This window comes from Gavia stellata, chromosome 20 (genome assembly GCF_030936135.1).
Source record: "Gavia stellata isolate bGavSte3 chromosome 20, bGavSte3.hap2, whole genome shotgun sequence".
NCBI lineage: Eukaryota > Metazoa > Chordata > Aves > Gaviiformes > Gaviidae > Gavia > Gavia stellata.
The window spans coordinates 357,916-384,079 of NC_082613.1; the positions used below are offsets into that span (position 1 = coordinate 357,916).

Genomic DNA, 26,164 nt, shown 5'->3' on the forward strand with positions numbered 1-26,164 from the left:
AAATGCGGGATGGCTAGGAAGTCCCTGGCAGTTGGTTCAGACATGCCTAGGCTCGTACCTGGCTTTGTGTGGCAGATCCCCATAGCCTCTAGATGCATGGAGGGGGGAGGAAGCCAGCCACATAGGTGCAGAACATGCTAGATTATGCATGTGCACAGACGCAACTTAGATAGTGGGGTTTTTTGAACATTTTTCCTTAACTACAAGCAAGTGCTGTTGTATTTTATCTCTCATCCCCCTGTCTGTCTGAAAGGAAGAGAGCTAGGGAACGTAATCTGGTACTGTGTAACACTTTACAAAGGCATTTATATGCTGTTTATGTACCTCCATCAGAGATAGAGCTGCCTGGCTGTGTGGATAGGTGCACCTCAGGATGCACTTGCATCTGCAGCTGGTTCCCCCCCAAGGTGTGGGACAGAAAGGCATGGATGCCACCGATGCCTCTGTGCAGAGTGGTCATCCTTGCATGCGGAAGGGGAGGTGGTGTTCCTTGGCTGTGAACCATGTGGATGACGGACCCGCAGACCACAGCTGGACTGTGCCAGGCGAGGCGCAAGCACTTGGGAAAGCCGCCCTGCAGTGTGCGGGGTGCCTCCGCCCTCCGGAGCATGCTTCTAGCCTAGAGCCTGTCCTGCTCTGCTCCACTTGTCTGATGTGGCCTTTCAGTACTGTCCTGTCTCGTCAGCTTTCCAGCTTGCTTTGTCCCTACATTTATCTTCCTTCTGTTGTTGGACATGAAGACTGAAGACTAATTTATTCAGAGCCCTCCTTTCGGTAATTTATCCTTTGTACTCTTTGCTGTCTTGTATTATTTAATTCTGTAAAGCACTCTGGGATGCAGTGTGTATGAAAGATGCTGTACACAATAACATTATGCTTTATTGTTTGTGATTTGTAGGCCTTCTGGTTTTCTAATTCTGATTGCAGTGGTAGTGTTTGTTACTTGTGTTATGGCTGTGCTCGAGGGCCTCAGCTGGATTGGGCTTCCCTTCCAGTCCCTGCCTCCAAGGAGCACACATCTAATTGTGCCCTGATTTAATGTTAGCTTGCTTTATTCCGGATGTAATGGTTGGAAATGCAAGACTTATCGCTGAGTCTGCTTGTGTGGGCTCGTGGTGTCATGGCTAAGGCGCAGGGCTAAACCCGGGTTTAGCTGACTCTTCTTGTGAGCTGTGGTGTTGCCCTTTGGGAGGAGCTGAGCACTCTGCTCTCCAGAGGTGGCATGGGGAGTGGGTGGGCTGCTGATGGGATGCCCAGGGAGGGGGCAATTTGGGGCAGCACTGGAGCAGCTGAAAGATAAGAGCAAGAGCTGCATGTGAAGGCTCTCTGCTGAACATCTGGAGCCAGCTGGAGCTGGAGGAGCTCTTCAGCCTGCTCCTGTGAAACTGGGAAGCCCAAACCAGGGCAAATCTCAGGGCTGCTGGGGACGATGTGCTGTGTTGATTGTGGGGATGCTGGCTGTTGCCCACATCTCTGCTGCCAGGGTTCTTGCTCCAGTTGCACAGGTTCAGTCTGGATTCAGAGGAGACCTTGCCATTTGTAACTGCTGTAGCTGCAGTTCAGGTTTTCTGCAGGTCCAGCTCACAGCCTGCCCGTGTGCTGCTGTACTGTCCTCCAGGTCTCTCACTTGGGTCGGTGCTGTGGCAGGATCAGGAGAGAGGGTGGTAGGTGAGGTGGGCTCCTTGAGCAGGGGTGCCCTCCTTCAGTTTGAATTGGTGTCTTTTCTGAACCCTCCTGAACCTATAGCTCGGAAACTTCCCAGAGTCATGAGTGGAGTTACTGCCCATGATTTCTGTATCACTCTGTCTACCCTGAGCATAAGGTTCCCGTAAGAGCAGGTTTTCCCCCTTGTCCATGGTCTGCTTGGTTCCACTTTATGCACCGGAAGCCACACTTTAATGTTACTTAAGGGCTCTGGGCTTGCAGCCTGGTATAAACATGGCCTTCATGTACCATGCTGCAGCAGAGGAAAAGTGAGAGCGGTGACATAGGGCCTGTTGTGTTAGGTCCCTATGCTCCTGGGGCTGATGACAAGGTTGGGCTTGGCACATCCAGCTGTTCACAGTTTTTCCCCTTTTGCCTGGTCTCAGGTACGCCATCGACCGCAGCACAGACACAGAGAGGATCTTTGACATCGATGCCAACACAGGTGCCATTGTGACAGGAAAGGTCCTGGACCGGGAGACAACAGGGTGGCACAACATCACTGTCCTGGCAATGGAAGCAGGTGAGATGGAGGAGTGCTATGTGGACCACACAGTCTGTGCTGGAGCGGCGTGGGGCAGAGGGGGAAATAGGGATGCGTTCACTGCAGAGGTGACCAAGATGCAAATGTTAATTGATGCTGAAGTAAAAAAAAAAAAGCAGCAGCACTGAGTCTGACATCTCCCTAGACAACCTAAAAATACTCTTCCTGACTCGAGCATTAATAAGGGAGCATGGTCGAATAGTATATTTGATGAACAATAATCAAATTTGTGTTATCTATGCGCCAGCGCTCTGCCAGTCATCCCTGTGCTGCTCACTCCCTGCATTCACACCTGCTGAGCAGCTCTGGAGGCTCCCAGGGGGTCTGTGTTCACGTCACCTGCGTCCCCCCAGCTCAGCCATGTGCTGTGGGTGGATGCCCCATCAACTGGAGCCCTGTGGCACGGGTGGCTGCCAGGGCTTGCTTCTGCTGGGGGCTCACAGTGGTTGGGGTTTGCAGGCTGTACTTGCACACTGAGTGTGTGGCTCTGGATGCCTCCCATGCCCTTCCTCCTGGTCTCCCTGGCCTTGGTGTGGTTGCAGGCTTGGCAAGGCACAGCAAGAGGTGGATGGGATGTCCCGGCACTGCAGCAGTGGGAAGGAGCTGTGGGGGCAGAGTGTCCCTGAGCCCCTGTGCTGGGGATGGGGAGCAGCGGTGCTGCCAGGGCTCGTACCACCAGGCTGCTTCGGCTCTGGCTGCAGCGCTTGGCCTTGCCCTGCAGTCCACCGGGAACAGTCTCAGGCAGAGGATGAGGTGAAGCTCTTCTGTCCTCTTCTGAAATTAGCTCCTTTCTGACCCTCCCACAAGAGCCCTGGTGATGGTCTCTTCCTTCCCTTATGGCTGTGCTATCCTTTAGCCTGTGTTTACAGTAACTGCCAAATCTGCTTACTCCCAGCTGGCAGAGCCAGGAGGGAACAGCTTAGTGGCTCTGCAGGTTTTGTTAGTTTATCTTCCCTCTGTGTGATGGGGGCAGTGGAGCCTGGCTTGGACACTTCCAGCAAAAGTTCTGTTTGTCTTTTCTTCTCCAGTTAAGAAAGAAAAGAACAAACCTGGATTCAAAGGAGCTCTGAATAAACTCCTCTTGAGGAATAAAAAGAAAATAATAGTGGAAAAGGGCAGGCTTTGCTTCCCTGCAGGTGTTCCGCTGTGGGTAGGAAGCCGGTGAGGCTGCCCTGGGCATCCTGCTGCCCTCTGTTGTGTTTGCACAGTGCCTTGGCTCGTGGGCTCCACAGGTCCCCGTGCACAATGGTGGATCTGGCCCTGTGGGCCCCAGGGAGTGCTCTGTGTTCCTCCTTTTTCCGAGCCTGAAGATAGAGAAGGGGCTTCAAACCAGGCACCGTGCTGGGAAGCAGAAAGGCATTGCCATATTCTTCAAAGTTTTCCACTTTTTGGATGCGCAAGTCGCCAGGGCAGCCCCCAGGGACCTGCTGTGCTCTGCCACTCCATGGCAGCTGGTACTAGGGATCTGCTTTGGCTGCAAAGCACCTTCTGACATCTGCAGACGTTCTCTGTCTGTGGGCAGGAGTCTTCCCCAGGCTTTGCTCCCAGAGACCCCTCAGGAATTCTGGTTTTCGTTTCTTTGCTCGTTCTTGAGCCAGAAGATGCTGTTCACATTCGAGGAGCCGTGTCATGGCCTGACTTGGGGCCCGGAGATCGGTTCCTGCTGCACGGCCATCCCGCCGCAGCAGCAGCCATCTGCCCTCCCCCAGGAGAGGAGGGGGCAGCAGCCCTGGCCAGACCCGCACTGCCCTGGGAGGGACGTCTCTGGCTCTGCTGTGTGTTCCAAGCCCCTCTCTGTGCTGATGCTTGGTGCCTGCTGGCTGTGGTGACCTCTGCGCTGCCTGGCTGCGGTGCTGTCGTGAGCCCTGCCCAGCATCAGGCAGTGATGGGCACCTGTGCCGGTGCTGCCCGGCCACGCTGGAGGGAGGGTGTAGTCTGCTGCACAGCCAGGGCATGTCTGGTGGGCTCCGTGGGGAGGCTCTACCAGCAGTGGCCGGGGAGGAGGGGATCGCGGTGTTGCAGGACAACTCAGCATCCAGAGGAAACATGAGGTGACAAGAATCAGAAGGACAATATTTACACGCAGTGGCTAGGATTTCAGAACAAGTCAGTAAATGCTGCGGCTCCCCTCTGGCAGGGAAGCCTGTCAGGCTGGATCGTTTCAAAAGCCGGGAGACTCTTCAGCGCTCTGACTTCTCCCGTGGTGAGCTCTGACTCATCCGTTTTAAGTGCCCAGACATTCCTCCCAGTGACATTATCCTTAACGTTTTGTAATCATGAAATATTAATGACTGATATTGAATTTAAGGTACAATTTATGTCTGAATCCTCTGGCGGAAAGGGCAATTGTAAAGGTACAGCCTTCCAAGTGATAGAGGGGTTTCAGAGCAGGGCCATGCAGCAGCTGTCAGGCTGTGCCCAGCACAGCGGGATCAGCCGCGGCAGCGTGAGCACGGAGCATGGGGCGTCTGGGAGCCTCTGTGCTGGTGTCAGTGCAGCAGTCCCCAGCATGCAGGTGTCTGGGGCTGGGGGGAGCTGGTGGGGCCCTGCGGTGTTCACCGCAGGCATGTGGGCTGCAGCTGGCTGTCACAGGGTCTGCTGCACAGCCAGGTAGATGTTATCAACTCTGGCGGAGGCAAGTGGTGAAATACTCTTCCTCTTTGCTCAGTGAGATGTAAACTTTGCAGAAGGAATGGGGCAAGTCCACCAGGCGTCCTGCTGCCCGGGCTTGTGCCTGGCACGCCAGCTCATTGGGGCTGGTGGGAAGCCATGCCTGCTCAATTCCCACAGCGCACGGGCACGCAGCCTGGCACGTGTTGCACCAAGGTCTTGCCTCCCTGCGGCCTCCTCGAGCTGCCCTCCCTGCCTGCTGGCAGGACTGTTCTGAGAAGGGTTTAATGAATGGCATCTGATGGAAAGCTTGCCTGCTGACAGCACTTGTTCCCGCAGGCAGCCTGTCTGTTAGGTTTGGGCAGCTCGAGACAAGAGCTGTCCCCCCACCTTTGAGAGCCCCGTCGGGGACCTGGTGCTGCTGCAGCAGAGACCGTGTCCGGGGGTGCATGCCCCACCTACGGATAACCAAAGAGAATGGATTTGCAGCTGAGGAGCAGTAAGAAAAGCTGCAGAGGTGCCTGGCTGCACCTGCGAGGCTGGCTGGGCTGTGTGCTGCTGGCGGGAGGAGAGGAGGGGCCGGTCTCCCCCCAGCGTGAGCTGCCTCTGCCGGCTGGTGACCAGCAGAGTATTTGGCCTTGCAAGGTGGCAGCCAGCAGGAAGCACGGGGGCTGTTCAGCAAATCTGGCCTGGGAGCAGACCAAGCGTTTCCAGAGATAAATCTTCATCTCATTCACAAGCTGTTTACCTTCCTTGGGCTAATATTAGTGATTCTCTTCCTGTTTTCCTCTTTGCTCATGTAAAATGATGAGGCCTTGACTGCTGCGTCCACTGCTGGTAATTGAGATGATAAATCTTCCTGCTGGAGACTGGCTTTAATCAGAGCATTGTGTTTGGATGCGATTTAATGACTCTCATGCTGCTGAGTTCGGGCAGGACTCGGGAGAGGTGAGAGCCATTTATATGTTACTTGGCTTAACTGCTGCTTCCGCTTTGCTTCCCCTCAGCTGGGAGCCCCGTTTTCAGCTCCAGCCCCTGATGTAGCTGCCTGTGTCCGACCAGCCATACCCATGGCATGCCCCTGCTTTGTCCTTGCCATCAGCGCTCCACTTTGCAGTCAGGCAGCTGTGCTGACATCTACAAAACCACCCTGTGCTTCACAGCCGTGGCACGAGTGCTGGAAAGCAGTGGCCCACCCCAGTCTTCTAATCTGCATTTTGCTCTCCCAATTTGCTGAGATAGTGAGGAATAAATTCCACCCCTGCCTCTTCTGGCTTCCCTACTAATGTAAAATTTTTGAATTCAGTATTGTAACAATTTGGTCTTGAGGCAGAAAAGAGTGGGTTGTACACTGCGCCCAACAGTGTCTGTGAGCTGCGTTTCCCCAGGTGCTGCAGCCACAAACAGCAGCCCGTGCTCCTCTGGGCTTTCCTCAAACTGCTTCAGACCCCAGGAAAGCTGCAGAGTGCCTTTTCTGCATGTGGTATCGATACATGGCCATGTGTGCAGGCAGGGGTACAAACGGCATGTGTGCTTCAGCAGTGGTTGGATTTAGAGCTTCACAGTGGAGGTTTGGGTGCAAAAATGCAAGGTGCTTTATTGTGAGTTTGTGTAAGGGTCTGGAGGGGTAAGGGCTGGATCCCAGCGCAGCAGTAACCACGGATCCCCTCCTTCCCTGCCGCAGCAGGGGTGGCCAAGCATCTCAGCAATCCCTTCTCATTACTGTGAGCTTCTGCCGCAAAGCTTCCAGCGTTTGAGAGCAGTCTCCCAGAGATGCTCGGTGTCAGTTCAGCAGGTAGTCAGCTGTCCGGAACCCGGGGAGAGGGCAAGTTGGTGTTTTGCATCTGAATGTTTAAGACAAGAATAGTATACTGTTCATATTACTTTCATGGTTAATTAAATTAAGAAAAAATACTACGGGACGTGGCTGAAAGAAGATTCAGCTGGAGCATTTGAGGCTTGGCCTCAGCGTCAGCGTGCAGCAGGACTGTGGCTTTCTCCTGCATTAAAGCTGGGGCGCTGCCCGTCCCTGTGCTGCGCTGCCTGCACAGGGGGTCCGGGCCGTGCTTGCTGCTTGTCCTGAGCTGCGCTGTTTAGCATTGAGGAAAGCGCAGATGCTGCAGCGTGGAAGCGATGGGCAGAACTGTCCCTCACCCCCGGCAGGCTCCAGCAGCTCCGAAATAATTCAGCCCATGTTGGCAAAGGCAGCTGCCAGTCATCAGCCTGGAGCTCCCGTACTGCACTGCTGTGTTTCCAGCATCTCCCCCCCCTTGTTCTGTGTTTTTTCCATGTCTCCTTCCTCAGTCTTTTCAGATTAATAGCATTCCAACTCCTGGAGGAAATGCAGAAAAACGGCGTGTTTAATTTTAATTTAGGAAAGCATTTAGGTAGCAGCCTAGTTTCCTCGCTGCTGTCAATCAGGTTTTCTCAAGGCTGACATCAATTAGTTTAAAAATATTGAATGTAATTTTGCCTGACACAACATATTGCAGCCACTGCAAAATATAATTTATTTTAGAAGAAGAAATAATTAAACTAATTTGCATGTCAGTCAGCTGAGCTGGAATACCGAGGAGAGATGCTGCACTGGAAGATGACTTTTTTCCTTTCCAGTCGCACTCAGCCTGGCACGTGCAACCCTCCACCCATCCAGTGGCCAGGTGCTGCTCGGCAGAGCCCTTCAAGGGCACATTTCTGTGCCTTCCCGCAGCCATCATCCACCCAGTCCGCTGTTCTTCCTGGCAGTGGTATGTGCCTGCTGAGCTTTAACTTCTGTGTGCTGGAGCATGTGTAGGGGTACGTGTGTGCGTTTCTGTGTATGTAGAGAAAGCACAGGTCAGAGCTTTTGGCCTTGCAGATGTGAAGTCTGCATTAGGCACATCATGCCTTTCATCACAGATGTACTCCAACAATCTTACTTGCACTTCTGACCATCATGAATTCAGTTTATGCTACACAAGTTACAGAAAACATATTTCAGACATGTTTTGGAGATTATTTTTTTCAAGTACATCCAACCATTTTTCACATTTTCCACCCATAAATCCAGGTACTGGCTCAAAGGAAGAGGGGAGGTTGATAAAGAAAGCATTTGAGGAACTTCAAATAGATCATGGTACAGCCAAAATAAAAAGAAGCTGATGTGTGCCTCACTGAAAGAGTAGACAACGATGCAATGGTTGCATTTCTAACCTTGGTGTTCCTGGAGACGTCAAATTTTAACCCTGTTACTGAGCCAGGAGTAAGCGTGAGCCTTGGGCTTCACCAATTTCAGAAGGGGCAAAAGGAGAGGTTTTTTATGACCGGGTGCATTTAGAAAGGACAGCTGTGCTTTGAGCTGCACTCAGGAGAGTGGGATGTTAGTTATAGCTCTGGTAGAGGGATCGGCACAGGTCCTCGGCACTGTGCCACGGTGCATGGACGACCCCACTCGCATGCACAGCATAAAACACTCATGGCAGCTGCTCGCTGATGCTGTGGAAGAGGACAGACCTATGGTTATGCCTAGCTCTAAATACGCTGATTGCATCCCTCCTGATGAGGCTGAGATGTGATCGTGAAGAGAAGCTGCCATGCTCAGGCTCACGCAGGTGTCCCGACCTGGCCCTGCAGAGCCTCCGTCGCCTGTGCCGTGCCGACAGGTCCTGGGGAGAGGTCAGCAGCACTGGGGCTGCAGCCGGCTCGGGCATCAGGGGAGGAACTGCTCCTCTGGGTCACAGTTAGAAGGGGAATAGATGGGGTCCTGGGCTTTTCTTCCTCCTCCTGGGCTCTTCTTCCTCCCTTCTCTTTCTGTGCTTCTTCATCTCTCTCGGCAGTGCCTCCAGGGCAATGCCAGCTTGCTTCAGAGCTGAGCAGTGGGGACAGTTATGCATCTTCCTGTGGGCTGAGGAGAGGGTGATGAGATGCTGTTGTCCTCCTTGCGGGAATTGAACCCTTTTTCCTCCTGCTCGTTTGTGGCCCCAGTGGCCATCAGGCGCATCCCTCTGCCTCCCCCGGGCTCCCACCTCCCTTCCTGCCCCGCTGCCTCCTCCTTTCTCTCTCTCCGAAAGCAATTGCAGTTATTTCACTGCACCAATACGCCTTTTAAAATAACACATCGTTCCAAGCTTTTAGTCACGACTTCTGCCTCCCTCCCCTGAAAACAACCATCTAATCACCAGAGCAGCTGGTCTGGGTGAGAGGGAGTGATAACATGAGAACGGGGTGAAGGCAGCTCTGGGGAGGGGGCTTAGGTTCCTGGCTAATTATGGAGCAGTGCTAAATCTCCTCTCCCCTGGGTCCTCCCCCACCTCATCTGCGGGGGCCAGCATTAATTTTATAGACAAACAGGCAACAGAGCTCTTGCCCAAGCGAGGAGAGAGGCATCGGGTCTGTCGCAGTTGCAACCTCTGGGTAAAACAAAGGAGATGGAGTATGAGGGAGTTCTCATTTCTGGAAGCACGAGGTGCTTCAGAAAACACTAGGCCCTCCAGAGTGATTTATAATCTTAGAGCGAGGGCTCAATGTACCTTTGCGGTGCGTGCCGTGGGGTAGAGTGGCACTGCGGTGAGTGGAGCTGTAAATGCAATCCCCATCCCATGCGCAGAGCGAGCCCAAAGCAGCGCCAGCAGCTCCGTGCGCCGCGGGGAGCAGGCTGGGAGCCCCCAACACCGCTGCTGGCACGAGGCACGGGCTGGCAAGTGCAGGGCTGAAGGGGCTGCCCTAGATCTTAGCACGTGACCCCCCTGTGCCAGCTGACAGATGGTGTTTGGTTCAAGTTCAAGCTGCCTGATAGCAACGCAAAAACTGGTGTCAGCACGCAAGGCCCGGGCCCCAGGGCAGGAGCCTTGTGCCTTGACAGGGAGCGTTCAACCCCGGATCACTGGGTGTGGAGGAGGTGTGCGTGGCAGATTTAATCACTGCCCTGTGCTCTTAGTTGATACCAGCTGTTTCACGTCCTGGCTCTGCTCGCTCACCTCTTGGCTGTTGCTGCCAGCCCCTGGGGTGTAAGGGTCAGGATCCAAGTCGGGGAGTGATGTTCTCGCATCTGAATTTGCTTGTCACCTCTTGGTGCTGTCTGATTGCAGCACAGATGCTCATCAGTGGTGACTGACCCTTATTGTGGGGACTTGCTCGGGGCTGCTCAGCTTTTCCAGGGGTAGAACAGGCCAACAGCAGTGTTTTGGGAGTCCTTGGTGCACAGCCCAGCGGTTGGGTTTCTTTACTGGAAAACGGGTGAGGTGAGGCTGAACGATGCCCTGTGGGCACCACCGGCCCGCAGAGATGGTCTACTCTGCGGGCAGGCAGAGGTGCGGTGCTCTGCGACCCTCTGCGCTGGCAGCGGCTGAGCGGCCGTGACGGCCTCTGGATGGACAGACACAAGGAGGGTTCGCTCACTGCTAGTAGCAGATGGCACTTCCTGCTGAAGCTCTGCTTCTTTTCTCTGTTTCAGATAATCACTCACAGGTGTCGAGAGCCTCTCTCCGTATCCGTATCCTGGATGTGAATGACAATCCGCCTGAGCTTGCCACCCCCTATGAAGCTGCTGTGTGTGAGGATGCCAAGCCAGGCCAGGTAGCGGGTGTCCCCCAGCCCTTCTCCCGGGTCTCCATCAGCACCTGCAGCAGTCTCATGCTGGGAGCAGCGGTCTGGACCAGTGCCAGCCTGCCCGTCCTTCCCCTTCTGCCTGAACATCTTCTCATGCAGCTGCTGTCACACTGGGAGCTGCTTTGCTGGTGTCCTACAGCTAAGCCCATTTGCAGGGGCCAAGGCGCATCCCTTGCTGTGGCAGAAGCCGGTGCTGCTCTCTGGGCCAGACCCTGCAAGCAGGTCCAGTGGGAGGGGCTGCGGAGGCAGTACTGATTCTCACCTCTGCTTTCTCCCCACAGCTGATCCAGACAATAAGTGTTGTGGACCGTGATGAGCCTCAGAGCGGCCATCGCTTCTACTTCACACTGGCACCTGAAGCCACCAACAACCACCATTTTTCTCTGCTGGATATTAAGGGTAAGTCCTGCTGCACCCTTCCCAGTCCTGCAGCCTCTGGGCTGAGTGGCACGGCTGGCCGTGGGGAGGGAGACAGGGCTGTGGGCTTACGGTCGGTCTGTGCCGGAGGGAGCTGAGGATGCTTTGGGCACCCTGCAAGGCTCCTTGCCAACCTGAAATGGTGGGACTGGGCAGCTAGCAGTTTGGATTTCCCCAAGGAGGCTCTGCCAGCTTTCTTCTCTGCTGCAGACAGGTCCAAAGCTCCTCTCGTGCTGTCTGGTTAGCCTTCGATGTTTTCAGGGCTCTCAGTCCCTTTCTTGATACGAAATCTCCAACCTGCCCGCAGGCAAGGAGGTGATGTGGATTTACAGATGAACACACTCCCTTTTTGCATGTTATGTTTATCCCTCTCCAAGGTAAATCCTGGAGCATGGGTCATCCCAGGGCCGCCGTGCGGGTGGGCAGCCCCTGTCCCCCCAACAAACAGGAGCAGCTCAGGAGTCTTAGGAGGCAGCAGGGCTGTGCAGCAGCCAGCCCTTGGCCGTTGCGGGTTACCTGGGACGCGGCCAGCAGAGCCAGATTCCCCATTAGGTGGTGGCTCAGGAGCGTGGTTCCTCTGTGTTTCTTGAGGCTCAACTCATCATGTCCTTTGGGAAATGCAGCCAGGCAGGGCCCGTCTGTCCCTCTGGGAAGCTCTGGGGTTCTTTGCGCCTCTGGGCAGAGCGGCTCCCGATGACTTGATCCCCGCTTGCTGCTGTAACCAATGGGGTGCGACGCAGGTTTTGCTGGCTGAGCCCTGGCTGCTCTTTGGCTTTGCAGACTGCAGGGTCAGGCTGCATTTGTGTGGACAATAACAATCCAGAAAGGTAGTTATCAGACAGCTTCCAATTTTTGACTGGTGTTTTGGGTGAATTTAGATGCTGATTGCAGCAGTAAGTACAGCAGGGACTTGTCCAGATACTGGGGTCTTCTCCAGCCAGATGTGCACGCACTTGTCAAAGGGGCCAGGCCAGCTAGAAGCCAACAGACCACATTGAAATGCTTCTTTGTTTTGTTTGGGTTTTTTTAAACCATTTTTTTTTCTCGATTTTTGCAGTTTCATCTGTCAAAAGTCTGATTCAGTTTGTTGTGAGCTTATCAGAGGAACCCTCTGTTGATGTAAGATCCTGCTGGCTCAGTTTGGTTCAGCATTGTTAGGGATGGTCAAAATGGAACTTGCAGCAAAAAGCTTCAGACGGAATCGTAAAAGGACTGATACTGCTTTGTGTCCTAAAAAGTGCATCTGTCCCTGACCCGAGTCCCTCCCCCTGCACTCCCAGGGCAGCTGTTCACAAGACCTTTGCTTCTTATCATGTAAGCAAGCTTTAATCCTCTGCAAGATTTTGCCCCACACCCAGCGATTAACTTCCTTCACTTTCTCTGAAGGACCTTCTGAAAACGTGCTTGAGTGTGCTGAGTTACACCCCAGTGTCCGTCCCTACCCAGACCTGTCCAGAAGCTCAGAGGGGCCCGGGGCCACACTCCCAGCTCTGAGCCGGGATGTCTGCTGTGGCTGGGTTGTCATCCCAGAGCCATCGCTGCTGCTCCACCTGTCTGGCAGGAGGGACCTGGCCAGGGGTGGCCGGAGCTCAGCGGGGGCTGCTTCGCTGTCTGGTGCTGTGTGGGGATCGCCCCCCATTCGTTCAGTCGGGGCTCACCAGCAGCGACCCAAGAGCTGGCATTGCAGGAGGGTGCGGAACGCAGGCTCACGCACCACCATCTCCTCCGGAGCTGCTGCTCTCTTGAGTGGGACGAGGCTCTCCGTTGCATAGGGTAATCCTTTGTGCTAAATGATCCCACAAACTTTGCATGTGGTGCAACACTGCATAAAATGAGTAAAAGCTGGCATCACCTCCCGCCTTCTGTTCTCGAGAAAACAAATGCTGTTGCTGCAGGGTTATTCCCAGGGTGTTTGGAGACCCTCCCAATTGCCAAGCGATGCTGTCTTCCACAGCGAGAGGAGGCGGCTGCCTGTGCAGATGGAGGCACCCTTCATTTCTAATGTGTGTGTGGTTTCGTGTCATCTCCCTTCCTTTGATTTCTTCCCCCCACCCTCTTCTCCAGTCCATCGAGCGCCCTTGGTGCGCTCATCTTCGCCCCCTGCTCTCATGGGTTCCCTTGCTGCATCCTCCTTTGTCCCCCCCCTTGCCTCCCTCTCGTGCATTCTCCCCTCTTGCACTTGTTTCTGCTCCTCCACATAAATATCAGTGGTGACAAACTGCTACCACCAGCCCATCTGTTTCTTTGTACAAATTTGTAGCCAGTTTTGAAACGTGATTTATAAATATTGCTTTTGCAGCCAAGGAGTGACACTGATGAATGTCAGCACAGATGGATTCGCTAAGCTCTTGCTTAAATCCTTCTTCTCTCTTTTGCTTTGCACCTACTTCCTTCGGCTCCTGCAAGGCAGCAGAAAGCCACCTCAGGAGGGTGACTTGTCCTCAGCACAGCCGGGACCAGCCTCCGCTTGGGAACGCTCCCGTTACAGTCTGTCAGGCAGGGCAGGAGCACCTGGCCGTGTCAGGGCTGGTAGGTGGGAGCCTGGGTGGCTACGGCCAGCAGCGAGTTCAGCTGCGAGCTGCCGGAGAGGTATCCGAGGCTCCGCGCTGACTGCAGTGCAGAGGGGCTCCCTCGGGGGGCTGCGGGGTGCACCCCAGCGGGCGGGGGAGTGAGGGAGGCGGCTGCTCGGGCAGGCACCTTGCTGGCAAAACTGACCCTGCGGGAGGCTGGAGAAGCAGAAGGAGTGAGAGTCGGTTAAACGTTGAAGTGCAGAGCCCTCTTGCACAGGTGGGAGCAGAGCCCGGCGGGGCAGCGCAGGAGAGGACGCTGAACTCTGCCTGGGCTCTTCTAGGGCTCCTCGTGGGCAGCGCGGAGGAAGCCTCCGAGGGTTTTAGGGAAAGCCCAGGGCGATCGATGGGGCAGCCTGTCCGTCAGATGAAGAGCTTGTGGAGTACCTGCTAGGAAGTGGGCGTATGGCAGCGGTCACAGGGCAGGTCTGCTGCAGCCTGATACTGCCACTTGCCCAAACGCTGCTGGGTCAGGCCCCACTGCAGCCAAAACTGCATGGAGTGGGGATGGCCCGTGCAAAGTGCCTGCGGTTAATGCTTGCAGCCCTGCTCGTCAGCTCCCAGCAGCATGCAGAGCTGCCTTGGCTCTGATGGTCCAGGTCAGAGCTACAAGAGCAAAAGGTGACGCTGCAGGAGACCTTGCGTTAGCTGAATTATAGCTGATTTGCAGGAGTCAGGCTTTTAGAAACGGTGCCGTTTCCTACTTTTGCTCTGTCCAAGGGAGCGCTCAAGCACTTCCTAATTCATAGACAAGGAATAAATGTCATGTGTAGTAACAACGGCCCTGATCCAGAAGGAAGATGCCCAGCAAATGAAGTGCCTAAAGGAAGAGATAGAATTGGAAACACTGACCTCACCCAGGTCCAATTGGTGCCATTCCAAAGGCATTCTCCATCTCCTGCCTCCTAACTCATGTTTTGCTGGGTCTTTCTGGCCTGAGAAAATTGATTACAGAAGGATCAAAGGCAATTAAAGCCTGAAATCATGTTCTCCAGGAAATGCTAATTGTGTTGGAAGGGATGGTAGAAAGCATCCGAGCCCAGCAACCCGGAAGGGGTGCTAGATAATATGGAGCGACACATGGAGCTACTGAATCCAGAGCTCAAGGGCTAGGCAAGCAGATGTCTGAACTCTCTGCAGGTCTCATTAAGAGCATGTAATGGGTGATAGAAGATCTGAAAATGATAACAATCAAAAGCAAAATTTTTAGGATTCGAGGATTGCCTCAGGGTAGAGGAAGCCTCCTCCAGCCCCTCAGGGATGCCATTCTCAGCATGAGCAGCACAGATGCTGATCTGACGAGGGGGTGAAAAAGAGCATCAAATCTCCACTGGGGCTGAGCGAAAGGTAAATGAGCAGCAGTGGTGCTGTGGCCTGGTACCCAGAGAACTCGGGAGAAGGAAGAGGTAAAAGGGAAAAATCAGATTCTTCTCGTACCAGCTGGAGCGGGAGTCTGCTCCTTTTGGGCAGCACCGGTGGCAGCATGGCTGCGGGCCCAGCCGGGAGCTGTGCGCACCTCCCTGGAGCTGGCATGCGCGGGCACTGGAGCTGGCACGCCCGGGCACCAGAGCTGCAGAACAGCTGCCGAGAAGGGGAAGGCAGATGCTCGTGTGACCCTGGGAGTGTGGGAGAGGGCAGGGTTATTGAAATCCAGACCGGAGGTAGCTTGCTCTCTTCTGCCCTCCTAGTGCTGTTCAAGATTGAGTTACGAGAAGGATTTATTAGTTCTGTCTTTGAAGCTGCCAAGAGCCTCTTCAGAGAGTGAGTCTGAGAGACTTAATTATTTTATTATTCCTAGTGATGGTACGCTACGATCGGAGTATATTGCGTTCCTAAACTTTTCTCTTACGGCAGTATTGACTGGTCCCTGCACACTCAACCCATGTTGGTTTCTGCCTTGTCGGGTGACTTGCTTCTCAAGTAGCAGAGGTGCCGTCTCCTGTCCGTCGCACAAGGTGATATGATGCGACACGGGATGACATCACTGTGTGGTCAGGAAGAGGGTGGCATAGGAAACCTGTGGAGGAAATGTCAGTTTGTGTAGCAAGATGGCAGTGATAGTAAATGGTTGGGCTTGGGGCTTCAGAGAACACATGGCACAACCTTTAGAGTGGTGTGACCGTAGCAGAAAATGCAACCTCATGTGGACTCGGCAGGAAAATGTAAGTGTGGAGATCCAAACTCGTCTGTTCAGGAAAGCTGTGGATTAACATCTACTCAAAATTTAGTACCACCTCCTGGGAAACACTGCTCCTCAACCTTGTGACCTCAAAAATGGACTTAGCAGAAAGCTGCTACAGAGGAAGAGACACAAGAGGCTGCAGGGCCAGGCCTGCCTGGCTTTTCTTTGCAATGACTCAGGCTGTGCTGATACAAATAAATCTTCACCAAGACAGACATCCTGAAGCAACTGCCTTGGGTCAGCTGCGTGTAAAGAAACCAAGAGAAATTACATTGTTTTGTAGGATGTTGCTTTGGATGCATTTTCCAGGATACATTTTCGCAGATCTGGGCAAAATTTTCTTCACTTCTGTGGTCAAATAGACTACATTGCATGGCAGCAGCACTGCTTTTTCTGGAGTATTTTGGAAGGGAACACAGAAGAAGTTTGCAGGTAACAGGGGTGTAAACACCCGACAGAGAAAACAGTCATCCAGGGTGCCTGGGGAGCCGTGGGCAGCAGGGAGGAGGCTGGGGCCATCTCAGTGCCTGGAGCGGGCTGGTCTCTGCCGGACTGGGGTCTGCCTGTCCAGCCTTGGTGAGCAATGTCATAGGTGGAGACGTGAAATTTTTGTGGATCTCCCTTCTGTAGGAAGTGCTCATGTCACCCTGTTCAAGAGAGAAAATGTAGTTTCATGATGTTTGAAATAGTGTTTTGTAGTTGTGATTTTTGTCTCTCTCCCTAGCACCGAGTTTCCTGAGCTGAGGTTTCTCAGAGCAGAGCTGTCTGTCGTGCTGCTGATATATTTAAGTATTGGCTGCTTTATTTGACACTGTGGGTTCAGCAGTGAAAATATTTCTCCTTCCCGTACTTGGAGGTGAGGGGGCTCAGCGATGCAATCCGCTGTCTGAGCAGTCTCAGCTGAGCTGAGGTTAGTGGCTGCCTCTCTGCGACTTGCGCATGTAATTCCCCTTGATTTCTAGAGACTGTTTCTAAAAATACAGTGTGGCTTGTGGCAGGTCCTCCTCCCTAACAGGAGCTGGAGCTGACTGTAAACAGAAGGGGAGTCGCCAGCCTTGTGCTGCATTTCCAGAGAGGTGAGGAGCTGGTGCTACGCCTGGATTTACACAACACTAAAGGGGTGCTGGCCCGGGCCGCTGGGAGAGCTCCCAAGCACAGCGTTTCATCAGACCTGGGCCAGAGACAGGCTGAGCAGCACATGGAGGTACAGGGCTATGTGCACAGGGATCCTCCGAGCCAGGATCTGACCATGAGCGGAGGCTGGTTACCTGACTGGTGTGATGGTGCCAGTGAAGGCAACGTCCTGGGCTGAGGGCCAGAGCCTTGCCAGACAGACTCACAGCAAGTGGATCTGTCCCATTTGTTCTGTGGCTTCGTGTCCGCTAGATCCAGATGCCCAAGGCTTATGTTTAGCTGGGCTAGCTAGGAGTTAGTCCTGGCCTCTTACTGAGATGGTGCCATTAACATTATTTCTATCTGTCTCCCTGCTATGCTGCAGCAAGCTGAGGGAGCAGCACCAAATGACATCTTGTTACGTTTGTGCAAATGATTAGCATAACAATATTTTTTTCCTAGCTCAACCTTTGTAGGCAATAGGCAGCTTCTCAGCAGACTGCTGTCGGCAGGCTGCCGCACTTGCTTCAGCCTCCCTGCTGCCTGGGGAACTGGTGCTCCCCTGCTCCTCCTGACAGCTCTGCTGGGGCCATGTGCTGCTCCCCGAGTCTCAGCCACGGTGGCAGATGTGCTGCAGGACCAGGCGGCTGCCCAGGCGGAGGGTCAGTGGTCCCTGCCTCGGGTACAGAGAAGCCAGGCAATGCATGTGGTGCAGAAAGATCATCTTCTCTGCTGTGGGCAATCCCCTCCACAGGCTGGCAACGCTGCAGAACTCGGATCATGTCTGACTGGGGAAGCATGGGTCAGTGCTGGGTGCTGCAGCCTTGCAGGTGGAGTGCTGACATTGCAGGCAGTTATCTCCCTTCTGAGGCAAACTATCCTCAGAATGACTTGTACAAGTATTCACCTTATTGCTGTCTTCTGCTCTCGGGGATGTTGCCTGCCTGAAGTCTGCTGCTGCAAGCAGGGATGAGTGAGGTTACCTGGAAAATTCTCTTAATGGATAAAAGCTGCTACATCCAAAGGAAGAGTTTTTCTAGTGACCTGCAGCACAGTTCTGTGTGCATGAATAAGATCTGGTTTTGAATATCACCCTTGTGGCATTCAGTGCAGCCTCCAAATGTTGGCTGGCGTCGTCTTTTCTCCAGTGTCCTTGCCTTTCCCTCGTTGAGATCTTCAACGCAGACCTGTGCTCTCAGGTGAACTGGAAGAGATTACTTTCTCCCTGTCTCCTTTATGCTGGAATCCCAGCTCTCCCCAGCTAGGGTGCCAAAGGCTCCATTCTCCCCAGCAACACAGCCCTATTCTGGCCACACAGAAAACTCCGGTGGGCTGAGTCCAGAAGCCTGGTGACAGGAAGCAGCAATCTGGCATTTAGCACCATGACAGCTGAGCGCTGTTCTGGGCACAAGCCTGTGCACTGCTGCCTCCCCTCTGGGCACAGACAGCCCATCTTCCTTGCTCTTGCTGCACCTAGCCGTGCTCGGCTCCAGCACACGTTAGGTGGGCTTCGCCTCTGCACCTGCGTGTCAGCATGGGGGGGCGCGGATTGCCCCAGCTCCTCCTCTTCCAGACTGCTGTGAAGCAGAGACCAGCCTTGCCCTCGCTTGGCCTTTGCTGGGTTGGCCGCAGCAGTCCTGTGGGCAGCTCATCTGTGCCTCTGCCGTTTGTACTGGCAGAGCTGGGCCAGGGCTCAGCACCGGGATCCCGGCAGACTCTGCCCGGACTGCATTGCCCCCAGCCCTGAGCAGTCGGGGGGAAGGTGGGCTCTGTGCTCTGCTCTGCGCCGGCTGCTGCAGGGCGCCGCCAGGATCTGACCCGCTTCCCATCTGGCCAGTGGATCTTTCCTGTCCCGTGGCTCAGCGTGTGCGTGCCCCTCTGCTCTGCTCTTGGCTCACCTCCTGTTCCCACCACGCCCCGTGTGCTCCCATGCAGCACCTGATCCATACAGCAATTTCCATGGTGGCAGGCAGCCCAAGAGTCAGAATGAGAATAGATGTCTTTTCCGATCGAAAAGCTGATTGATACAGAAAGGGGCCAGTCCAGCATAAATCAGGTGCAACGAGGAGAGGAGAGAGTCTGTAGACAGCAAGCAGCACCTTGCTGTGCACGGGCCAATCTATGTTTTATTAGCTAAAGACTACAGACAGTCGGCAGCGACTTCTGACATCTGGCCACAATTGTTCAGCTACTCTTCAATCCCTTCCTGCCCGCTCTGCTGCTGGCTGGCAGCAAGTGGCACACATGAGCAGGGAGCTGAGGTGATTTTCAATCCCTGTTCCTACCCTCCCGGCTCCAGCTCGCCTGTGTGCAGCTGCTGCTTGGGTTCATCTCTGGTGCCGGGGCCCTGGAGGGGCCCATGAAGTGGTCATGTTAATGGGATTGTAATGGGTTATGCTGTGCTGGCTGAGCCCCTGAAACAGGGTTTGGGCAGAGGGGGAGGATGGCTGACTCAGCTGGGAGGCTTGGAAGGAGCTCTGCCTGCACCTTCAGAAGTTACGAAGGATCCTGGGGGTATTTGGCCCTCCGGCTGATGCAGGACCCTTCACCCGCAGCTCTTGGGTTTGGAAGCAGTAACTGCTCTTGCAGGTTCAGTGCCACCTGCAGACCCCCGTCCACTCTGGACTCCACCAGCCAGGTCAGGTCAGGAGGGAGTCTCCATGTCAGCAACTGATTTTTTTTTATCCTGATTCCTGCTCTGTGCCACTCTCAGAGGGTCTTCTGGAAGGTTTTTTTTCCCTCTCTCTGCTCCAACTGCGTTGTTTGTCAGCATGGCTCAGACACCCATGTGCTGTTGCTCCTGTGTCAGGTTCACCGTGTTCTGGGCGCACTGGTGGGTGAGACACTGGCCTGGCCCCAAGATGCCCGGCGAAGGGGCACATGCTGGAACGGAGCTGGCCACCTCCAGGCTCTTGGGTTGCCGAGGGGCTGCGGTGCAGGGGAGCCACAAGCTCCCTTCCTGCTCCCCTGTGATGGAGAGGAGGGAGGCCCCATCCCCTCTTTGGGCGGTTGCTGGAGTTGGTGCACGAACAACTGCTGTGCAAGCGGTAGCAGCCCGCCAGCACCCCGAGTGTTCATCTCGAGTGTGGAAGGGCTCACAGCGAGTCCGGCTGGCTGTGCTATGGGAGTGACTTTGCTGTGGGTTTACTTGTTTCCTGCAGACAACACGGCTGCGGTGCACACACAAAGAATGGGCTTCAATCGCCAGGAGCAAGATGTGTACTTGCTCCCCATTTTGGTGGTGGACAGCGGCCCCCCAGCCCTCAGCAGCACGGGGACTCTGACCATCCGCATCTGCAGCTGTGACAGCAACGGGGCCATCCAGTCCTGCAACAGCACAGCCTACGTCGTATCAGCTACATTGAGCCCTGGTGCCCTCATCGCGCTGCTGGTGTGCATCCTCATTCTGGTCGGTGAGTGCCCACCTGTCCCCCGGCCTCCTCCTGTCCCGTCCCGTCTCCTCTCCATCCAGCATCACACAAGCGGGTGCAGGCGGTTGCTGTGAGCACAGGGAAGGCTCCTCTGCCACCTCTCTCCTTGCTGGTAGCTGCAGCGTAGGGGGCAGGAAGCCCGGCCCCCTGCCAGCATGGGACCATCGGGGAAGCTCCCATGTTTGCCCCAGCTCCCCATGTGCTGGGCTCAGTAGGACAGCTGGAGCAGGGTAGGAGCCGAGGGCTGCTCGCAGGCTGCCATGCCGTGCCTACAGCAGGCATCTCACAACAGACGGGGCGCATGTGCGTCCCAGCGTGGTGGCCAAGGGCAGCAGGTGTGGGGCACACAGTTGCGCTCATACCTCGGAGTGCAGGGAGGGTCAGCGTTCGAGCGTGCGTGAGCGTGTGGGCAGGACGCTGAGCTGGAGCGCACGCAAACCAGAACATTGCCCGGGTCGGGACCTACGCCCTGAAATGCTGCTGCCTGCTACTGACACACTGGCACAAGCTTGTGTTGGGCTGCCACAGTGCAACGTGAAGGCGCAGGGGAAGTGTGGGCTTGTGTGCGTGTACGAAGGGGCTCTGAGAGAGGAGTGTTGCAGTGCCCTCAGGTTTAGCATAGAGCAGTTGATAGATGCTGCTGCTGAAAGCCTTCTGGCATCGGTGCTGGCTCACAACTGGCTCCCGAGGGCTGTGTGGACATCTGCGGAAGCCAGCATGTTGTTCAGTGAAGTCTCCTCTCTGGCACATCTCTGCTCCCCGTTTCCTGCTGTGTTTCCGTTTAGGAAACCCTTTCCCACAGGGTGCACTTTACACTGGTTTCATTTTTCAACACAGCGCAAACAAATTTCTGCCTAATTGCCCAAACGAATAAAGTGCACATCGGTGCTTTAAAGGTGATGGGATGAATGGATGATGATCCAGGACACATCTGCGGCTCATTGCTCAGGCACTGTGCCATCTGCTCCACATTCACCCTCCCAACATTTGGCTGCTGCTGTGGTTCATGCACCCCCTTTTCCTACTCATCTTCTGCAGAATCCATCCCTTTGTCTGTCCAGCTGTGCGTTCATCCATCTGTCCCTCCTGTCTCAGTGGTTGCACTGCATGGGAAAGGAAGCTCCCGGTCTGCACTGGAGCCCAGGCAAACCTCTCTTGCAGCCAGTGACACAGCACAGCTGCTACTTGATAAGCCTGGCTGATAGGAACCGGCTGGCATGCTGGCGGTCTCGGCTGCGGGGCTCCCCATGCCAGAGGGTGCTGTACTTCTGCACCCTGATGCCGAGCACAGGCTGTCCTCGCCCCCACGGGAACGCAGTTTGCGCAAGCCCCTGCACCCGTCTGACCGTCTCTTCCTTTCCCAGTGCTGGTCCTTCTGATCCTCACGCTGAAGCGACACCACAAAAGCCACCTGACGTCCGAGGATGACGAGGACATGAGGGACAATGTCATCAAATACAACGACGAAGGGGGTGGTGAGCAGGACACAGAGGCCTATGACATGTCAGCGCTGCGCAGCCTCTACGACTTCAATGAGATCAAAGGCACCGATGGAGGTGGGGGCCCAGGAGAGGGGGGCCCAAGCGGAAACCCAGCCTCCGAGCTCCATGCCCTCCCACAGTGGGTGCAGAGCCCAGACCTGGACTTCTCTGTGTTCAGAGACTATATCTGCAAGAAGGTGGAGCAGGCAGATGAGGACCTCTCCGTGCCGCCCTACGACTCGTTCCAGACCTATGCCTTCGAGGGCTCAGACTCCCCCGTGCCCTCCCTGAGCTCCATCAACACCTGGTCCAGCGGCTCGGAGCAGGACTTCTCCTATCTGGGGGGCTGGGGACCACGTTTCCGGCAGCTGGCAGCGCTCTACGCTGGGCGCAGAGGCGAGGAGGACAGCGAGGAGTCCTAGCCGTCCCGCCAACCCCCTGCGAGGCTCCCAGCACCTCCTGGACGGGGGCTCTGTGCCGCGAGGGGACAGTGTGCGCCTCCGGCCGGGCTCCACAGCTGCTGGAGAGGGGCTGTGCGGAGGGGCTGGGGGGCACCGGGCAACGTGCTCCTAGGCAGCTGCCTCTTCTTTGGGGTGCCTGTGCACCCACACGGTGAGGCTGGGGTTCCCAAAGGAGCCACTGGGGCCGTCGTCATCTCCTTAATACCAGTCTCCATTAAAGCACTACGCATTAATTTAAGAAAGAGAAAAATCTAATTCAAGAGAGTTTGGAGGGGGATTCTCCCCCACAAATTATCATTTAAATAGATCTGTTCAGCGAGCCCAGGTTAGGCGAGGAAGAGGAAACCGGGAGCCTTTTGTTGTCTAAATTGTTTTTGTCACTTGAGTCAGAGCATTTGAAGTGCTTTGATTTATTTAAGAGCTTTCCTTGCAGAGGGAAACAAGCTTTTAACTTCTGTTCAGCTTTTTCCCCCTTATGTTTGCTCGCTTTTTGGAGTCCTCCTTCTCTCTGCGTGGGCTCCTCGGCCATGCCCAGCTGCTGGCACAGCGTCGGAGGGAGCATGCCACACTGGGGATGTGCTTGCTGGATGCAGGCTCCAAAGTCGCATCCTCCGTGGAGCGACCAGTGCTCTAGAGTTCATTTCAAAACACACTTTGCCTCTAAGCTGCACTTGCTTCACCTCTCAGTTCTTAGACCTTTCTTGTGGTTATCAAAGATGCTTGTGATTTGAAGGGGCCCTCCCTCTCTGCACAGCAGGTGTTGTCTGCGAGGTCCTGATGTGCCCCACGGCCCTGGTGATGGATGGGGACGTCCCACCCGCCGCCAAGGCACAGTGCTGTGGCCTGAGCCATGGAGCAGCCGTGGTGCTGGGGAGCGCCATCAGCGGGGCACAGAGCGGCGCTCCCCGGGTCGGCTCTGCCAGCCCCTCGGGGCGGGCTGGGGCCGGGTCTGCAGGGCTCTCAGCCAAGCGCTAGCTTTCTACCAAATGGCGTGGTCTGCGCAGGGCAGAAGGCAGGACACCAGTGCACCCTGGCCTTCAGTGGTGGGGGAGAGCTGCATCCTGGCTAGAGGACCATGCTGTAGGGTGCGAGAGAACCCCAGCCTCCTGGTTTGGAGGGATAATTCCTGCTTACACCCAGCTAACAGCAAAGCATCACCGTCAGTGATAGAAAAGACATCCTCAGGACATGTGCATGAGGCCAGATCCTCCTGGCGCTGCTGCATGCCCAAGCTGGTTGCTGCAGGCTAGGCAGCAGGTCTGTGACACCCCGGGGTACCCAGGGTGTCCCCACCCCAGCACAGTGCCCTGGCAAGAAACCTGCACGAGCTCTCACAGCAGGGCCGTCTTTGCATGAAAACTCTGGTTTCGAGAGGCAGGTCGGGAGGAGGCCAGCGGGATTTGCCATTGCTCCTTGGGCTGCAGATGATGCCGGAGGAAAGCACTCGGTGCCCTGCACCTTTCCAGCCTGCTGACTTCCCCCAGGATAAACTGAACAGCGCGTCGAGCAATGCCTGCAGGCAGCTTCTCAGGCCACGCTGGCTAGTGCAGCTCCTTCTCTGTTCATGTTGGAAACAGAAAATCAATTAAATCATTGATAGGTAACTGATAAGGTCTCCCAAGGCCTAACACATCTTGAGCTTGTCTTTAGGTTTGTCCTTTTAGTTTAGCCACAGTGTTTTCTACCCTTGGAGAAGGTTTAAATATAAATGTACATGTGTGTTCATTTTTTACTGTGTTTTGCTTTCCGGCTGCTGGTGTCGGTCCTTTGGCTGTAGCACGAGACCTGACAGCGGAGAGGGACAGGACCTGTCTTTGCTACAGCTCCCACCCTCAGCTGCTCCTGCCCTTGGCTGTTCTTGCTGCTGCCGCCATGTCCACCCAGGCAGGAGCCGCAGCTTGGCTTTTGTGCTGGGACTGGGAGCTGCTTGCTTCTCAGGGTCTCTCCAGTCCCCCCCCAAGGAGGCAGCAGGCGCCCCGCTGCTGGCACCCACACCCTTGTGTGCTGCTGGTTCACTGTGATGATGCTGGGGAGGCAGCGGGGCCAACAGGCTGCTTCGCACTGGCCCTCGAGTGCCGGCTCTGGCCATGCCGCCTCTGGCCATGCCGCCTCAGGCAGGTGATGCCCCAAACCCCGGAGCAGGAGAATGGAGCAAGCCCTCTCTTTCCTCAGGAATGTGTTTGTGTTTTCCCTCCGGGCTGAAGAGCTGTGCCCAAAGCCCTCTGGAGCTGGCCCTTCCTCTAGCAAGTGTTGTGCAATAGCAGGGCTCTGTCTGTAGGAGATGGGGTCTGACAGGGTACGTGTTTAGCAACCCTCCCTCCGGGTTATTCTCCATCCCCAGTCAGCCAGTCCTCCCCAATGCGCATGCACCCACGCTTGCGTTTTAATTTCTATCCCACGTGTAAATACGGGAGGAGCACGGTGCCGAGCGAGCCGGCCGCTCCACGCGGCGCTGCCCCGCACTGCGGGCCCACCTGCACCCAGTGGAAGGAGCTGGCAGCTGCCACGATGTCTGATGGAGTCACTTTGGTTTTCTTTCTCTACCCAAATGAAATTAGGAGGTTGATTTCCTCACCCTTGTTATTTTTTCAAGGTCTTTCTAGGACCTGGAAATAAATTATTTCCTTGTCGTCTAGCATGAGTCTTATTTGCTTATTTTGTCTTGTTCGTTTCCTCATATTGCACTGTCAATGTGGTCCCACCAGCGCCTCCCCAGAGGGACCAGGCTGGCTGCGCTGCTGGCAGGACGGGCTGCGGCACAGCCCAGCGTGGCGTGTTCCCTGCCAGGAGCCAGTGGCCAAACCACCTGCCTCCAGCACCAAGTCCTACTGGCAGGGCACTGCTTCTCTGGCTTCTTCCCATTTTTCATTGAAATGCTCATCAGAAAGAGCTTCTTCAAGAGAAGGGTCAGTTTTTCTGTCTGAATTTGAAGGAAATGAAAAAAAAATGCCCTTGGCTTTCTCCGTCTCTTCAAGAGGAGAAGGTTGGGTTGTGCTTTGAGTAGCACAAGGTGCTGGGTGAGTGCTCCAGGGTGGCTGTGGTGCCTGCCGGCCGTGTCCGCTGCCAGCAGGAGCCACCCCCCAGCACTGGGGTCCAGGGTCTGAGCTGCCGCAGCCAGGTGCAGGCTCCTTGGCGCGGCCCCAGAAGCAGCTTTTCCTGCGAGGGGGTCATCATGCCTTCGTCCTGCAGAACAACAGCAGGAAGAACAAGAGGCAAACTTCATGACAAGCGACAAAAGAAAGTCTGATGATGCATCCTCATGATCTTCCTGTCTCAGCCCACAGAGTTCCTTAATGTTCTTTAAAAAGTGCATCTTTAGCGGTGTTCTCTTGAGGTCACAAACAGCCTTGTAGCTGACCATCTGATCACTCAAAGCACAAATCCTGCTCGTGTACTTCTTCCCAGCTTCAATACGGCACTGTCAAGGGGTTTTGTTACCGTGACCCATTCTCATGTTGGTAATGGCGTGTATTATGGTAGTGTACAGTTATTGGCTGCAGCAAAAAAATCTCCTTCAAATTCAGTTTTAATACTGAAATGATGCAAATAAATGACCCTGTAGCCTGACCACAGATAAATTAATTGCTGGTGGTTTTCTTGATGGCAAGGGACTGGGGAATGAGCAGTGTTAATGGCAAAGAAGTGTGAATGTCCCTGGGCCCAGGAAGCCTCCTCAAGGCGTGCAGCTGTGAATGCTCCGGCATCCGTCGGTGGTGGCAGCACGCTGCAGAGGGCTGGATGCGGCACACAGCAGCTGGCTGGCACAGAGAGAGGGGGACGTGTGCTAAACTCTGTGGTGGCATCAATGTAGGTCAGCAGATAGCAGAGGCAGAATTTAAACCTTTCCATAAAGTGACAGTTATTTAAATAGCATCTTGCAGTCCTCGCTCCGAAACAGGCTTATTGATCCCTGAGGTCTTTAAGTGTTTCCGTATCTTTCACCATTCCCGTGCCTCCACTCCCATCCTGCTCCCTTGATGATTCACTAAATGTTATGGAGGAAGCATCTGGTGACCTTTGACGACAGCAGTTAGTGGGATGCTGTAACAGAAGGGAGGAGTCTTGAGG

General features: G+C 54.9%; 1 protein-coding gene across 1 annotated transcript in view; it reads left to right on the forward strand.

The window, feature by feature from the left end:
• The window catches only part of CDH22 (cadherin 22), a 56,676-nt gene extending 34,619 nt beyond the window's left edge, over window positions 1-22,057 (forward strand). Inside the window, exons 7-11 of the mRNA XM_059827335.1 lie at window positions 2,091-2,227; window positions 10,290-10,411; window positions 10,726-10,843; window positions 19,885-20,136; window positions 21,519-22,057. Of these exons, the coding sequence (XP_059683318.1) occupies window positions 2,091-2,227; window positions 10,290-10,411; window positions 10,726-10,843; window positions 19,885-20,136; window positions 21,519-22,057 (1,168 nt within the window). The remainder of the gene's footprint in view (window positions 1-2,090; window positions 2,228-10,289; window positions 10,412-10,725; window positions 10,844-19,884; window positions 20,137-21,518) is intronic.
• Window positions 22,058-26,164: the final 4,107 nt, after the last annotated feature.